At 47.7% G+C, this 17,339-nt stretch overlaps 1 protein-coding gene across 11 annotated transcripts in view; it reads left to right on the top strand.

The window, feature by feature from the left end:
- LOC135897954 (neprilysin-1-like) overlaps positions 1-17,339 on the top strand; it is a 752,274-nt gene that overhangs the window by 47,185 nt on the left and 687,750 nt on the right. For all 11 annotated transcript variants that reach the window (XR_010563211.1, XR_010563210.1, XR_010563209.1 and 8 more), the window contains exon 3: positions 11,758-11,820. Coding sequence is in view for 8 of the 11 variants with exons in the window: in XM_065426667.1 (XP_065282739.1) it covers positions 11,758-11,820 (63 nt within the window). In the remaining 3 variants the exon portion in view is untranslated. The remainder of the gene's footprint in view (positions 1-11,757; positions 11,821-17,339) is intronic.

Below are 17,339 nucleotides of genomic sequence, written 5' to 3'. Positions count from 1 at the left end.
TATCCCTTGACGTTACACCCATCATTCTTCTTTCCATTGCTCGTTGCGTCGTCCTGAATTTAAGTAGAACCATTTTCGTAAAAATGCAGGTTTCTGCCCTATAGGTGAGTCCTGGTAAGACACAGCTGTTCTACACTTTTCTCTTGAGGGATAATGGCAACCTGCTGCTCATGATCTGAGAATGCCTGCCAAACGCACCCCAGCCCATTCTTATTCTTCTGATTATTTCGGTCTCATGATCCGGATCCGCGGTCACTACCTGTCCTAAGCAGATGTCTTCCCTCGCCACTTCCAGTGCCTCTCTACCTATAGTAAACTGCTGTTCTCTTCCGGGACTGTTGCACATTATTTAGTTTTCTGCAGATTAATTTTAGACCTACCCTTCCGCTTTGCCTGTCCATGTCAATGATTATGCATTGCATTCGGTCCCCTGAGTTAATAAGCAAGGCACCATCATCAGCGGATCGCAATTTATTAAGGTATTCTCCCTTAACTCTTATCCCCAATTCTTCCCAATCCAGGTCTCTGAATACCTCCTGTAAACACGTTGTGAATAGCGTTGTAGCGATCGTATCTCTCTCCCTGACTCGTGCCTTTCTTTATTGAAATTTTGTTGCTTTCTTTACGGAGTACTACGGTGACTGTGGAGCCGCTATAGATATCTTTCAGTATTTTTACATACTGCTCGTCTACATCCTGATTCCGTAATGCCTGCACGACTGCTGAGGTTTCGAGTGAATTAAACGCTTTCTCGTAATCAATGACAGCTATATAGAAGGATCGGTTTTATTCCGCACATTTCTCAATCGTCTGATTGGTAGTGTGAATTTGGCCTAAAATCCTGCCTGGTCCTTTGGTTGATAGAATTCTAAGGTGTTCCTGATTCTATTTGCGATTACCTTAGTAAATACTTTGTAGACAACGGACAGTAAGCTGAAGGTCTTTCATTTTTGAGGTCATTGGCTTCCGCTTTCTTATGGATTAAGGTGATGTTGGCGTTCTTCTAGTTTTTCTAGAACAATCGGCCCACCATCCTTCAACAAATCTGCTGTAACCTGATCCTCCCCAGCTGCCTTCCCCCTTTTCATAGCCCCCAAGGCTTTCTTTACTTCTCCCGGCGTTCTGTACTTCTCCCGGCCCCGGTAGCACTGGACGTGCCCACTTTTCAGCACTGTATGTGCTTCTTTCGGCCTCCTAACTTCAATGAGCCCTATATATCTCATTTACTGCCCTCTAATTCCTCCAATAGCACTGCTAGACTCGCCTCATTAGATAACGTTCTAGCATTGAACGTTGCCAGGTTCAGATTCCAATTGTGGCCTGTCTGGAGCCAGGGATTCTTAGCACCCTCTGCTGCGTCGCAGGTCAGAACGCCGCCGCGGTCAATTGCTTCGCAGCTGCTGGCGCCTGAGGGCCGGGGGTTTTATTGTTGTATTCATATAGTAGGTTGTGGCCAAATGTTGCACCAGGGTGGCCAATCCTGCTATGGTGAGGGAGTGCGTTACCGGTTCTGGTCGCCGGGATCAGGCCGCACTCCAGGCCTGTTTAGGCAATTTCATCAACACGCGGATCTTTTAAAATATGGTGGCACCGGGATTCGAACCCCGGTCCTCTTGCACGCGAGGTGGATGCTCTGCCTCTACGCCACCATTGAATTGTCTGAGATTCATATCCAGCGAAAGCTTCTAACTGTACGTAGCACCGATGTCGCGAGTCACGAAAAAAACTATCGGAGTGTTGTGCCAGGCGTCTAAGATTCATATTGACACGTGCACTTGCCTATCTTTATCGATCGACCACGTTTCACCGCCTAGCAAATGTTATCGCACAGTGCAGGACGCGCGTGCATGTATCGGAAGTTTCTGGAATGTTATCGATGGTTCAATCCGATGTCTGTCACGGAACCTTGCGTAATCTGATTGCATGTATGCGTGAAGCGAACCGTTTAAAACTTTGTGGAAGACACGCGGGTCCCAAGGATTACTCTGGAACATTCGACGACTGATTTATAAAAGCCGATGCGCTTGACCTGCTGATCAGATTTTCGACAATCGGCGGCTGTGTTTGCCGTTTTCGTTGAGTATTGAGTGTAGCCTCTTTTTCTGGGCACACGTTCGCCCAATAAAGTTAGTTTTGCCATTCACAGTTTTGTTGCTGTGTCCTCAACCGTCACTACCACGTGACGATATCCAGCGAAAGCTTCAACCCGTACGTAGCACCCATGTCGCGAGGAGCGATAAACGCTATCGGAGCGTTGTGCCAGACGTCTCAGACTTAGATCCAGCGAAAGACGTATCAGCCAAAGCGGCCATAGCACGCGCAGCGAAAAAAGCTGTCCGACTCTTGTGTGACGCGTCACAAACGCGCACGCACGCGCAGAGAATTATTGCCAAAGAGATAACAAACAGAATCCGGCGCGAAGCAAGGCTGCGCAATCGCTTTTGTCCCGTATGAGCCAGCGCGCAGAATAATGTTCAGCAACGCGCCCCAAAATCTAGAAAACGATGCTAAAGCTGCTGGCGGTGGAGCATATTTAGGGTACTATCTGGCGGGGAGAGGGTGCGCATGCGTTGTGCTCCTGGTGTGGTAACTGTGCCCCTCGGGAACGACGTCTGGGCGTTGGCTGTATTTGACGGTGATGTTTCCCGTCAAATTTGGCAGGCGGCTCGGCAAAATTTACCCAAAGTGGCAAAAGATGTCTACCACACCAGTCAGAACTCTGCTTGTTTAAGAACCCCAGGTGTTCCAAATTTCCTGAGTACTCCACTACGGCGTGCCTCATAATCAGATCGGGGTTTTCACACGTAACACCCCATAATTCTTTCCCACATGTCTTCCACAAAGTGCTACACAATTCGCCGCGCTCACACAACCAGATTACGCGAGGTTCGGTGACAATAGACCGCAGAGAACGGATAGAACCATGGATAACAATCGAGAAACTTCCGATACATGGACGCGCGTCCTGCACTGACCGATAACGTTTAACCTTTGTTAGCCAGTGAAAAGCTGTCACCCAAGAAAGATAAACAAGTAAAGTACATGTTTCAATGCCCCCTCCTAAAGAGCGTCGTCCAAATGCTACAAACATAACATGAAAGCGAAAGAAAGCACACCTAGCCAAGAAAAATTATCAAACAGTCTCCAAGTTTGTCAGCGCTGGTGAAAGGCTTAAGCCGCACAAGATGACTATTTCAGATCGTCAGTGGCGCCGCTGTCATATCGATATGCTGCCTGGCATGAATTCGTCGGATAATCGTGTATGGTTTGAAGTAGCGTAGCAGACGTTTCTCGCCAAGACCTGCCCAGCCTGTTGGGGTCAAACCAAAACACGGTCCCTGGGATAGTGCTCCACGTATCTTCCTCGGAGATATAGTGCCGGCATCCGGTCCTCTGCTGATTTTGGATGGGCAGGTGGGCGAGCTGTCGGGATTCTCCGGCGCGCTGAAGATAGGCGGCGACGTCGAAATTCTCTTCGTCGGTGACATGCGGCAGCATGGCGTCGAAAGTCCTCAAGTTCCTTCCGCAAATCAACTTGAATGGTGTGATCAGCGTTATTTCTTGCACGGCCATGTTAAAGTGAAGGTTACGTACGGCAAGACGGCAGCGCACGTCTTGTGTTCGAGGTCGACGTTCATTGCCAAGATATCGGCGAGATTCTTGTTTAGCCTCTCCGTAAGACCATTCGTCTGTGGGTGGTAGGCAGTCGTCCTCCTGTGGTTTGTCCTGCTGTATTGTGCGATCGCTTGCGTCAACTGCACAGTAAAAGCCGTTGCTCTGTCGGTGATGGGCACTTCCGGGGCATGATGCCATTGCGGTACATTCTCGAAGAAGAATTTGGATAGATTAAGCATTTTGAAGAAAGTTGGAGATTAAGAATTAGGCCATCTTCGACCGCACTACCCTTAGGCAGCGCTTTCGTTTCGCTGCCACGAAAAAGGTAGTCTGTTGACACAACGTCCACTTATTTCCGTATGTTGACGTTGAAAATGAGTTCAGTGAGTCCATCCGAATTTGTTGGAGTGGTCGGCAAGGCTTAATTTCAGCTGTAGCAGTCCCGATAGCCTTGTTGTGAATGTCTTGCGTCACTGACAGTATCGGCATGTCTTCACGTAACTGGTTACGGCGGTGGCGAGGCGCGGCCAGCAGTACTTGTGCCTTTGCGAGTGTACAGGAAAATCTGACGTGCCCGGCTGTCCGATCATCCGCAGTGCTACGGGCACAAGGAAAAGGTAGTTTGAGCGGACAGGGGAGAAGTTCTTCCTTATTAGGACGTCAGTTTGTTGAGAAAACGAAGACAAAGCTCGCCCAAATGTCTAGGGTCGACGTCGGTGGGGCCTTCCAAATGCTGACCGAAGCTTTCTAGCTCCGGTTCTGCTCGTTGTTGTGCAGTGAATTTTTCCTTGGTTATTCCTAGGAAGGTCGCCCTTTTCACCGTCTTGCGGTAGCGGGTCAATGGGGAGCATGATAGGCAGTCGGCACCAGAATGCTTGCACTCGGATTTGTAGGTGATGGTGATGCTAAATTCCTGGAGTGTGAGACTCGAACGTGTGGGGCATCCTGAAGGGTCCATTAAATTTGCCAGCCAGCACAAGGTATGGTCGTCAAAAACGACTTTGAAGGGCCTGCCGTAAAGGTAAAGACGGAATTGCGTGGTAGCCCAAATGATGGCAAGGCATTCCTTTTATGTCGTAATTGGCTTCGGTTTTCAACAGCGACCGACTAGGTTAAGCAATAACCCTTTGAAATCCATATTTCCTCTGGACTAGGACGGCGCCGAAGCGTAGTCTACTTGCGTCGGTGTGGATCTCGTTGTCGGCGTTTTCATCGAAATTGGTGAGTATTGGTGGTGACTGCGGCATCGCTTAAGCTCTTCGAATGCCTGTATTTGCGGCGTTTCGCACCTAAACTCGACGTCTGACTTTTCCAGAATGATTAATGGCTCGGCGATGGGCGAAATGTTCTGGACGAAGCGCCTGTAGAGGCATACAAGCGAGAAAAAAATGCGCAAATTTAGCGATGGCAGTAGTCTTCTGCGTTGTTGATGTGGGCCAAGAACAGAAGCTTGTTGTAAGCAAAGCGGCCCTTTTCTTGCTTCTGAGTGAGCTCTGATGACTTTATGGCCTCTAGTACTGCTCCAAGCTGCTTAAGGTGATCGTTGAGGTTCCCGGCCAAGACGACAACGTCATCTAAGATGACGAGACACGTCTGCCACTTCGACCCGGCTAACACCGTGTCCACCCCACGCTGAAACGTTGCAGGTGCCTAGCACAGTCCGAATGACATGAGCTTGAACTAATTCGCAGAAGCCGTCTGGCGTGACAAAGGCGGTCTTGCGATCTCTATCGTCAGCTTCTATTTGCCGTAGCCAGTCTTGAGACCTATCGACGAGAAAAACGTAGCCTTGCAGAGCCGATGCATTGCGCCGTCTATGTGTGGAAGGGGGTATACATCCTGCTTTTTGATTTTTGATCTTGTTCAACAGATGATAATCGATGCAGAAACGCAGGGTTACGTTGTCTTTCTTTAACGAGACTACAGGAGATGCCCAGGGCTTTTCGACAACTGGATGATGTCGCGCAGTGTTTCATCGACTTATTGCATTATGAGTTAACATTCTCGCTTCGAAACTCGTTAAACAATCTGGTGAAGTTCAGTAAATTCTGCGGTTATTAAACTCATTAAACAATCTGGCGGAGAAACTCAGTAGATTCTGCGGTTATTATGCGATGTCTTGCAACTGGTATTTGTCGAACACACGATGACGTCCTAAAGCAGCCTTTGTATCGTCGTAGGAGAACTTACGCTGTTGCTTACTTACGGGAACACTTGAATTTATGCCAAAGACTGGTTTCCAAACATTCACCGCCGAGGTAGGTCCGACAGAATGAGAGACGAAAAACGCCCTTCTGGTTTTCCCAATTTCCTTGATATATGCGATAGTCATGCTCTTGTTTATGTGCTTCAATAACCTGGCTCAAATTTGTCAGCCTCACTTCCGCTTTTCCTCCTTGCAGTCAAGCGATGCCTCTTGTGACGAAAATTTCAAGGTGGAGCAGTAAACGTTCATCATCGATGACGCATTCTTCATATGCGGGTGTTTCGGTGCCGACGGAAATCACCATTCTCGAGCGAGGCTGGATGCTGACTTGGTTTTAATGTACTCTGAAGGCATGCTGACTGGAAGTCCTCTCTGGCGGTGTCACTTGGTCTGTGGACAGCGTTATCCGCTTCGACTTTACGTAAAGGATTGCGCCGTTTTGATTCAGAAAGTCCATGCCGAGAATCACGTTGCGTGAGCACTCTTGAAGGATAACGAAGGTCACAGTGAAAGAACGGTCATGTACTGTAACTCTTGCTGTCCAGCTTTAAGTCGGCGGTATAAGAATTCCCCCAGCTGTTGAAATGTCTTGGCTTTCCTCAGCTTTGCGGCGAACGGTCCACTGATGATGGAATAGTCGGCACTTATGTCTACTAGAGCGGTGACGGTGTGGCCCTCAAGAAGCACATCAAGGTCGGTGGTTCCTTGTCTTGCGTTACGGTTAGGTCGCGGCGTCCGATGACGGCTTCGTGGAATTGTCCAGTTGTGTCGCTCTCGTCGTCATGTCTTGTCGGCGGCGTACTAGTGGATGCGAGGCATCGTCTTGCTGTTGGCGTGTAATTACTACGTCGTCGAGTAGGATGCGAAGGTGTCGTTGTTGGCCGTGGACAATGTATAGCCTTTTGAGGAACAGCAACCGCACCTGCATCGCTTGCTACCTTTAGTTTTCCGGATATGGGCTGACGGACAGGCCCCGGGTGCGACCAGTGCACAGTCAGCACTGCACCGAAAGGTAGCATCCTGGTGACGGAAAACAGGAAAGACGTCGTGGACTTCACTCCTTTGCACCGATGTAGTTGGCGACATCACGAAGCCGTTCACCTTGCTGTGTGCGTGGTGCCTTGACGGCTAACGCTCGCAGTCCCAAGTCGTGGTATGGGCATCGCTGGTAGACATGGCCGGCTTCACCTCAGTGTCAGCAGAGCGGGCGGTGGTCGGGACGCGCCAAATGTGCGTTTTCCTCGGAATGTTGCGCTGACCTACAGGGGGGCGGGGTGGCAGAGTCTGGCGACAAAATTACGGCGCTATAGCGGCATTGCGGCTTTGAAGAGAGCGTGATAGGCAACCGGATGGCTGGCGATGGCGGCATGTGTCATTGTTTCCGTCTGAGACTGTGGCGGTTCAGGATGTCTGAGTGACTGCCGGATCTCCTCTCGGACTATGTCAGCAATCGAACTCATTTGGGGCTGCGAGCTGGGAACATCTTTCTTAGTTGGTACCCTTATAGTCTACCACAGATCACTGGAGCAAGTGTGCACTGTCTGCCTTCGAGCGGCGACCGTAATGTCTTGTATGCCTTTATAGCATCTTGTCAGTCGTCCGAGCGATCGTCAAAAATTCTGCTACAGTTTTGGATGGATAGCGCATTAGTCCAGCAAAGAGTTCTTACTTTGACCCACGAATGAAGAAGCGAATTTTCTTTTTTTCAGGCATATTCGGGTCGGCATGACGGAAAAGTCGGGTCATCTTTTCCGTAAAAGCGGTAATGGTCTCGTTGGGCAGCTGCACTCGTGCTTGCAGTAGATGTTTGGTCGTTTCTTTTATGACGACTCTTCTGAATGTCTTTAGGAATTCGCTGCGCACCAGGTCCCATGAAATTAAGGAACACTCTCGATTTTCGAACAACTTTCTGACTGCTTCTTTCAGTAAAAGATAGATGTCGCGCAGCTTGTCCTCAGCCTTCCACTTGTATGTTGACGCTTTCGAATGTCTCAAAGAATTGTTTTTATCGTCCCATGAAGCTTCATTGAAAGTAGTGGGCCCACTGGGTTATCGAAGCACGGTCAGGGGCGCTGGGAGTGCCATTGTGTTTCTGGACTTGGCGACATCTTCCTGGTTGTCTCAAGTAAGAGTCCGCGCTCTGGGGGCAAGTTTTTTTAGCCTGCGGCTTGCTCGATAGTTCGGGGCGACGCTCGTGTTGTTTTCGGGGAGTGGGTTTGACGGGGGTGACATGGTACATGAACGCAAAAGCACCTCAACGGAATGTCACGCTGTAGTGACGGTCAAAAGCATAGTAGTAGCAAAATTGTGAATGACGAAACTAAGTCTTTATTGGGCGAACTTGCGCTCCTAAAACGAAGTGACATTCAGCGCACAACCCTAGCGGCGAACAAAGTCACCGATCATCGAAAATCTGGTCTGCAGGGTAAGCGGGTCGGCTTTAATAGATGAGTCATGGAAGGTTGCAGAATAATCGCTGGCGTCCGCGTCTCTTCCAGAAAGTTCTTCACAATTCGCGTCGCGCATACGATCAGAGCGCACTAGGTTCTGTGATGACAGACAGCAGACAGAACCATCGATAACATTCGAGAAACTTCCGATACGTGCAGGCGCGCCCTGTGCTGAGCGATATTGTTTAACATTTGTTAGCTGGTGAAAAGTCGCTCATCTGAGAAAGGTAAACATGCACGCGCGTCAACGTCATTGGAGGTACCACGTAAATACGCAGAGCCTGACACATCAATATAGACAAAATGAGCAACTGCGCCAAGTTTTTAGGAGTTACACCATGGACACTTCAGTTTACTACCAATACTCGATCACAGAAGGTGTATGTTCCTCTTAAGCCTGAAGAAATATCAGTCGTAGAGGAAATTTTTATTTGGCAAGAATAAAAGATAAATCTGAATAAAGAAATGCAATGGTCACACAAACAGAAAATCTGCAACGGTTAAGATGATGCCAAGTATTTAAGACAACAGGGGGTTATTAAGATAGCAAGGTCGTGTACAGCAGACAAATATGAGGTACGACGACAAGCACCCGACCCTTCTACCAGGAAATAAGAAATTCACGAAGGTGTTGGTTCATCACGCACACGTTGTGACCTTCGATGGTGGTGAGTGATACACAGCGACACATTCACAAGCACGTTTTGAATTACACGAGGCCATGAAACACTTACAGGAGAGTAATACGAGGTTCGGAAAAGATATTGAAGAAGGGACATACGATGAAGTTATGAGGTTCGGAGAAGACATACGCAACACATAGAACCAACGATAACATTCGCATAAGGTGTTAATCATGCAGGCGCGTCTTGCGCTGAGCCATAATTTTTCATGAGCGGGTCGAATGTAGACCCTGATAAAATGATAAATAAGTGCACAGTGCAAAACTGCTGCCGTTGCGTTAGGTAGTAGTCAAACCGCCGCGGAATATGTTCATTTTAAAGAGATGTTTAAGTGTAAATATCATTTTGGAATGGGAAACGCGGTCAAACGCTTTTTCAAAGTCTAGAACGTTGATATCGACCTGGCCAGTATTATCAAGAACTGAAAAGAAATTTCTGGTATTGGCAAGTAACTCGGTAAGTGTTGAAAGGCCACGCCTGAATTCAGGCTGTATGTTGCAGAAAAACTTGTTGCCTTCTAAAACGCCACTTAAATGTTTTAAAAGAAAATGTGCCAATGCCTTGCGAGTTGTGCACAACAAGGACACCAGGTGATAATTTGTTGCTGCGAACTTATCACCGGGTTTATATATCTGCATAGCTTTACTTATTTTCAGCAGGAATTTACCCTTTTTCTAAATTTTCGCTAAAAATAATACAATGATAGTTAGCCCACGACTCCGCGTTTCTAAACAAAAAACGTATTTGCAGTTTCGTTGCGCCCCAAAGATTTCGAAGTGCCTAAATTATTCGATGCTGAAAAAATGCCTTCTTCTATGATTAGTAGCTTGGGAAGTTGTACCGAGATGCGCTGCTGAAATTTTTACTGCTATCGGTACTGCGCAAAAAAACCTGATTAAAAGTATTAATTGCAATGTGTTGCTACAATGGTTGGGCCAATGACCTACTTATTGTACATTCTCAATTCATTAATTGGTTCCTTGTTTTAATAATAATAATATTTGGGGTTTTACGTGCCAAAACCACTTTCTGATTATGAGGCACGCCGTAGTGGAGGACTCCGGAAATTTTGACCACCTGGGGTTCTTTAACGTGCACCTAAATCTAAGCACACGGGTGTTTTCGCATTTCGCCCCCATCGAAATGCGGCCGCCGTGGCCGGGATTCGATCCCGCGACCTCGTGCTCAGCAGCCCAACACCATAGCCACTGAGCAACCACGGCGGGTGGTTCCTTGTTTTGTATCAAGTGAAGCGAACACTTTCTGCAATCCGTGGAAAGTTCTGCATTCTCAGATTAAAACGTTTATCTGGACATTTTTCATTTCAGTCGAAAATTTGATCCAACCATAGCCATGATGCTCCTATCTTTCTGATTTTCGGACGATAGTCGCTTCACGCACCGCTTTAGATGAAGTATTTGGCGCGTTATCCAGGGGCTTCTAGTTGTCACATTCGGACAGCACGACAGTGCTTAGCTGCTCCTCTGACAAGATGACTAGTCGACGCAGCAAATACAGATGAGCTGCACTGAGCATTTTTAATGCGCATGGTACCCCTTACGCTGAGTGTAAAAGTGAAAATGTTTATTGGTGTGTATGTTTAGGGCAACAAGCAGCTGTGATTAAGCGACTAATATGGGCACAAGGCTCTGCGTTTGTTTATTTTTTGTGTCATATACTCTCTATATTTGCCATACTTCAAAAATAAAAGTATTCGTAAGCCACCTAATGTGTTTGTTGCCGTCTCGTCCTTGTATTTTCGCGCTGTGATTTTTCTAGTATGAGTATCAATGAGCCTTAACAAACAAAGTACTGCTCTGTATGTTTCTCCTGTCCATCAGTCTTAAATTACCACTGCTTTATTAATCAAAACTGGCCATAAAGAAATTGGGGTGAAATGCTTTAAAGGCATTATTCAGGTAATCGCCTTTCTCCATGCGTTGGTGTATTTCGCACTTTTATTTGAAGGTACAGTTTCTTACGAAGAAGCAGTTTCCAGCGTTTCGCCTGCTGTAGGTCGTTCTCTAATGTTTTATTTTTCAGCCGGCGGACACCGGCTTTCTATTGAATGCAACTGTCTTCTGACGAGGCATCCATCCCGTCACGGCACTTCGCGTGGGCCATTTTTGTGATCGATGGATGCAGCACCTGTGGCGGTTGCTTAGTGGCTATGGTGTTGGGCTGCAAGCATGAGGTCGCGGGATTTAATACAGAGCACGGCGGCCGCATTTAGATGGGGGCGTAATGCGAAAACAGGCGTGTACTTGTATTTCGGTGCACGATAAAGAACACCAGGCGACTCAAATTTTTGGATTCCTACACTACAGCGTGCCTCCTAATGAGATCTTGCTTTTAGCATGTAAAACCCCATACTTTTTTATGGGTGCCGCATGTAAAGAAGCGAAATGCTATGCGGCTTCGAAAGAGTACGTCTATACTGTGAGTTATACAGCTCATAGCGGAGCGCTGGGTGGAAGATGCAAACGCATGCTTTGCATGGGATTTATATCCTGCATACTGCGTGAATGCCCGTGGCCGCGTTGATGCACGTCGCACAGCACCTCGGTGGCACACGCGAATGCTTGCGCCACCGCTACAGGAGCGTCCGGCGTTTTCGTAGCCTGACATCACTGAGACCAAGAATGTACGCAATCTGGGACAGCGGGCTCCTTCAGATTGGCGATTAGGATGACACTGGTGTGACTCTTTTCTCTTGTGTTTTTATTGTGGTTACAAAATGCTTCTGACGGGAACCTCCTGCTGCCATGCCATTAATGCAATATGTCTTTATCTCATTTCTCAGAGGTACGCCAAGATCAACGGGCACTTCAGCTGAACACTCAGAGAAGACTCAGTCTAAAGATAAGTAAGTCGACCAGCGTGGCTCCTTTTGCTTGTGGGTAGGACCTTTTTTTAAAGCGCTAGTTAACGCGACCGTTTGAAGAAGAAAGGCAAGGCAAGACAACGCAATGCCCTGCTCATTTTTTCTCATTCAGGCACTTGCACTAATAAATTTTTTTTTTAGCGTGAAGGCCGACTGCCGTGTACTATAAACGCAACGGTCTTAGAATTGTGGTAAGCGGCGCGAAGAGGTATCCGCTGTAGACATGGTTTATTTAGGCCGACCAGCCATGGTGCAAAAGCGGTATCTCAGCCGATACCACGGCCGCTCACCTCAAGCCCGTGTTCTATCCTCGCGCAACCTGCACACGAGCACTCTTCTTCTTCGCCCGTTTTGGAGCGATAATCGCGCTTGTACAGCACAATTTTCTATTCAATGAAAATGCTTTTAAATTTTAAGACATGGACCTTGTTAGAGTGAGTAATGCTGCATATTTACTTTGCGTAATGCACACTTGAGAGATCTGGGAAGACGGTATTTCAAATTTTAGGACAACTACGGAATGAAGAAACGATTTTGTAGAATCCCGCAACAACCGCATGGTCAGTTTCATGACAAACATCGAGATTAAGAAAAGACGATAAGTTGCGCTGGTGAGAGAAAGTGAGCGGAGAAGTTTCAACAAGCTCACCGCCCCGACAAGAAAGTGGTTTTTCCGTGCCCATTGCGAAAAGACAGTCCAGCAACGCTACCGGAAGGCAAGGTAAACTTGGCCAGTGTAGAACTGACGCACAGACCTTGTAAGCTCCTAGGTGACACGAGAAAATTCGTCTTGTGATCCGAGCCCACCGCCGTCTGCGCCAGGTCATTTCCGCCTTACCAAAATCAGGATCGAGGATTCGCTTACTAACGTTAATTCGAGTGTACACACAAGCAGGGTCAGCCGATATTGCTCAACGTTGAGCAATGTGCACAGAGTCTTGATTTTTCTGGTTGCTGTTTGTTGCCTCCGGCAACGGAGGGAACGGAGGGAACCTGCGTCGTCGCTACGAAGCCCAACAAAAAAAAAAACAATTTAGGCTGTCTTCGCATAGCGGTAATGATACATAAATGTCGGCCCGTGGAGCGACGTAATCATGCTGCGGTCCTTCAGGATATCCGCGTCAAGTGTTTGGTGTCGGCTTTTTGAGTCCCGTAGACTTTTTTCGGTGTAAAGCACTGAGTTGCAGCACAGTTGAAGAAGGTAGCGAAGTGAAGATATCGGTCATCGTCCTGTCGGCACTTGCCCTGACTAAAGCTAATATAGCTTCTTCATTCCGCTTGGAAATCATGACGCTCCTTGTGGTCAGAAGAACGTGCTCTCTTCCATCCCCTGTGCCATGATTCTTCCGTGAAGATGAGGTTGTGAGAGGCAGCGCGAAGAGGTAGCCGCCGAAGCCATGGTTTATTTAGGCAGGCCGGCCATTGTACAGCGGGATCTCAGGAGCAAGCGACACCATGGCCGCTCTGGTCGAGTGCGCCACCGCGTTCTATTCTCGCGCTACCTGCACGTGTCTTCTTCTTGGTCTTCTTTGGAGGTGATAGTCGCCGCGCATTGAGGCCCTCCTCTTAGTGCGAAGCGTGATTGAAATTAAGTTCAGTGGTAGAATCTAGGTACCGGAGTCCCTGTAAAGATTGTAGATAGTGTCGTTGTTCGTAGTTTCGGGTCCACGCGATGCAGGAGAGATGTACCAGGCAACGCCGGCAGCGTAGGTTGTGAGCGAGGCGTAGCCACAGGGATGCCGTATTGCGAAATCACGACCTGCTGCAGGCATTCGGAAATGCCCAGGCCTGTAAACCTGATAGTTCCAAAAGTAGACCATCTGGCGGCTCGGTATTTGCGTGGAGATGGCGCAAGTGTTGGTCACTCATGATGTAGACGTAGAAGTAATGTTCGTTTGAAGACCCAGATAACTGGCTGGAAAAATATGACAGCGTCGCTGCATTCAACAACTGGAACTCCAACGACAAGCTCCGGCATGTGTACTTCGCCTTAGATGACGCGTCGCCAGGACGTGGTTTGAGAACTGAGATCAACCGTGACTACATGGGACCTGTTCCGCAGTGGCTTCCTGCAGACGTTCGCGAGCGTCCTGCGCAAAGAGCGAGCCCAAGTTGTACTGGAAGCCCGCATGCAGCTGCTGAACGAGAACATCGCGATCTTTACAGAGGAGATGACTCGCCGATTCCGACACGCCGACTCTGACACGTCGGAAGAGAAAAAAAATCGCTTTCGGATGCGCGGTTCGAAGCAAGAGCTTTCGCCGGATTGATACGCAACCCGCCTAATACCGTTGCAGAATTTATTTCCGAGGCGACAACTATTGAGAAGAGGCTCGATAGGCGGACAAGGCAGTACAATCACCGACCACTGACGACACCTCTTTCCAAGGTCGCAGCCTCAAGTGGCGTCAGTCACCGACATCGTCAAAGAAGAGGTTCGGCGATTGCTTGGAATTCCTTAGGTGCAACCACAATAACTGCAGCCCCAGCCGGAAGCGATGACTTACGCCGCCGTCGCCCGCCGTCAAGGTCCCGCTCAGCGACCGCGCCAGTGCCCTGTGACGCCGCAATTCCATCGTCCAGCGACGCCGCCGCCAGCACGCCCACCCGCCGCCCAGCTCAGCTACGCGAGGAAGATGGACGTTTTATTTTATTTATTTATTTATTTATAGGTACCTCAAATACCCCATTTGGGATTTTACATGAGGGGTGGGCATGTTTAGATCATATTTTCAATGAATGCCTTGAACGATGAATGACTGGAGTAGTGCATCGCTTCAGCAGGTAGATGATTCCAGTTTTTCGCTGTTTGAACGAAGAAAGAGTTAGGATGAGCGGAGGTGCGAGCTGGAGGGGGATAAACAGCCTTTGAATGGCTATAACGGGATGAAGTGCGATGCGCAGGCGTGATGTCGGTCTGATGAAATAGTGAGTGATGAAATTTGTAAAAGAGGCAAGGTCTTGCTGTTTTGCGGCGCTGCTCGAGGGTTGGAAGGTTCAGAGATGACTTAAGTTTAGTGACGCTAGTGTGGTAAGAGGTAAGGGTAGTCAGAATGAATGAACCTTGCTGCACAATTCTGTGTGGATTCTAGTGCTGTTGCCAGTTTAGATTGGTGTGGGTCCCACACTGAGCATGCGTATTCCAGTTTGGTTCGAACGATGTGTACTGCCGATGCCAATACCGCCACTTGGAGCTGAGACGGTTCGCCGTCAACGTGCCGCGTTCACAGATTCGGGAGTACGCGCGTGACATCGCCGACTACGTCGCCGCAACTCATGAGAGCTCTCGACGTCCGTCCCGGTCGCCCTCACCTGGCCGCTACCTGTCGCTGCCACGCCGACCATAGACTGACCCAGCCCAGGGACGGTCGGCGAGCCCATATGCAGAAAACTAAAAGCAGCAACCAATGGAGATTCAGTTTCTGTTCGTTGAACTGACGAATATCTTCCGCCACCGACGAAGAGACCGAAAATGCTGTCTCGACGAGATATCAACGAGACGGCGTCATCCCGACGAAGACTGGAAGCAAAGAATATGCCGACAAAAGAGGACCCGACTACACCACGTACCAAGCAGACGCCAACGCGACGCAGTTAAATATGCGAGTAGTTTTACTGAGGGCGCAACAAGACGTAGATTACGGCGCAGGTAGCATAGTCCATAATTGGCATCATTGCTAATGTTGCAAATGTGTGAGGACCAACTGAGGTTATTGGACAAGGTAATGCCTAGGCACATATCACTGTCACAGCACATATTTCCGAACCGGCGATAATGTAATTAGCTGAAATAAATGATTGGCGACGATGAAAGTAAGTAGCGACGTTTTTTTTGACGTTGAGGGACATTAGCCAATTATTACACCAAGTTTAAATGACGTTAACATCGGACTGGAAAGCGCGAGAATCAGCATTGTTAGTAATAGGACGATAGATTACACAATCATCAGCAAATAAACGAATTTTGGAAGAACAACCTATCGGTAAGTCGTTCATGTATATTAAGAAGAGTAGTGGCCCCAGGACTGTGCCTTGTGGCACGCCGGAGATAACGGGTGATAAATTAGACGAGCATTGGTTAGCTTATACAGACTGTTGACGGTTAGCGCGAAAGTTGCGTATCGATTGAGAACACAAGGGTTAAGATTAAGACATGATAGTTTTAGGAAGAGCCGTTCATGAGGAGCCTTGTCGAAAGCCTTTTAGAAACCTAGGAAGAGGGCGTCTATGGGTATGTTTTGATCAAGATGCGAGCTGATGTCATTAACGAATAGGGCTAGTTGAGTGTCGCAGGACATGCCTTTCTGAAAACCGTGTTGATTAGGATTAAAGGAATTAGCGGATGTTAGGTAGTTTACATTATGAGAATAAATTATATGCTCCATTAGTTTAGAACAAACACTGATGCGGGAAATTGGACGGTAATTGTGGCACGTTGACGATAATCCTTTTTTTGGTACTGGAATTACCGTACTTATTTTCCAGTCTTTCGGCACCACTCCAGATGATAATGATTGCTGAAAGATATGGCATAAAAATAAACTAGAGGTGTGTGCAGTGTTCGTAAGCATTTTGGAATTGATTCCATCGATGCCGGCTCAGGATGTTAATTTGAGGGATTCAATTAGCTTGGTGATACCAAGTGCTTCGATTGTTCTGTCTGGCATCGTTGGGTTGTTGAGGTAAGGACAGTCTGTGAGGTCAGTGTGAAGTTCAGAAGTTAACACGGAAGCGAAGACAAAGTTTAGTACTTCAGATACTTTATGGTCTGGAACACGGTTATTGCTGTTATCATATAATAATAATGTTTACGGTTATTTGGGTTAATGTATTTCCAGAATTGTTTGGGATTGTTTTGCACTATGTTAGGGAGTGTAGTTGAGTAGAAGGGTCGTTTAGCTGTTACGGCCAAAGAATCAAACTCCTTTTCACTGATGTAATATTTTTCCCAGGCCGGAGCGGTATTGGAACGCTTGGCTTTACGAAACAACCTTTTTTTATTGTTTAGTCGTTTTAATGTGTTGTTGAACCATGCGGACGAAGGTCGCTCTGTTAAAATGATAGTTGGTATGTAAGTCTTAGTGAGTTCGATCATATTATTTTCAAAAAGCGTCCAGTTGGTGTCTACTGTGCGCTTCGGGAAATCTTTGATGTACCAGTTGTAAAACTCGGTTAGTGCATTGTTGATGGTGATGCAATCATCTTTATCGTAAAGTGTTATTTTCTTTTTTGATTTTTTGCACTGAGGTGGCTGCCAGGATAATTCTGCATGCAATACCGAGTGATCACTTAGTTCTGGTAGATGTGTTTCAGAAGAAACACTGTCGGGATGGGATGTTAAGATAAGGTCGAGTATGTTAGAGCACTGTTCGTTTTTTTCGCGTTGGGGTAGATACTAGCTGCGTCAAATCAAAGGTTTTGCGAGTCTCCGACCACCGTCTGCTCTGCTATCACGGAGAAGCCGGTCATGTGTACTGCCGATGCCAATACTACTACTTGGG

The sequence above is a fragment of the Dermacentor albipictus genome, chromosome 2, assembly GCF_038994185.2.
Source record: "Dermacentor albipictus isolate Rhodes 1998 colony chromosome 2, USDA_Dalb.pri_finalv2, whole genome shotgun sequence".
Classification (NCBI taxonomy): Eukaryota; Metazoa; Arthropoda; class Arachnida; order Ixodida; family Ixodidae; genus Dermacentor; species Dermacentor albipictus.
Note: the sequence above shows the minus strand (reverse complement) of the source record. Positions and strands in the feature narration are given on the sequence as shown.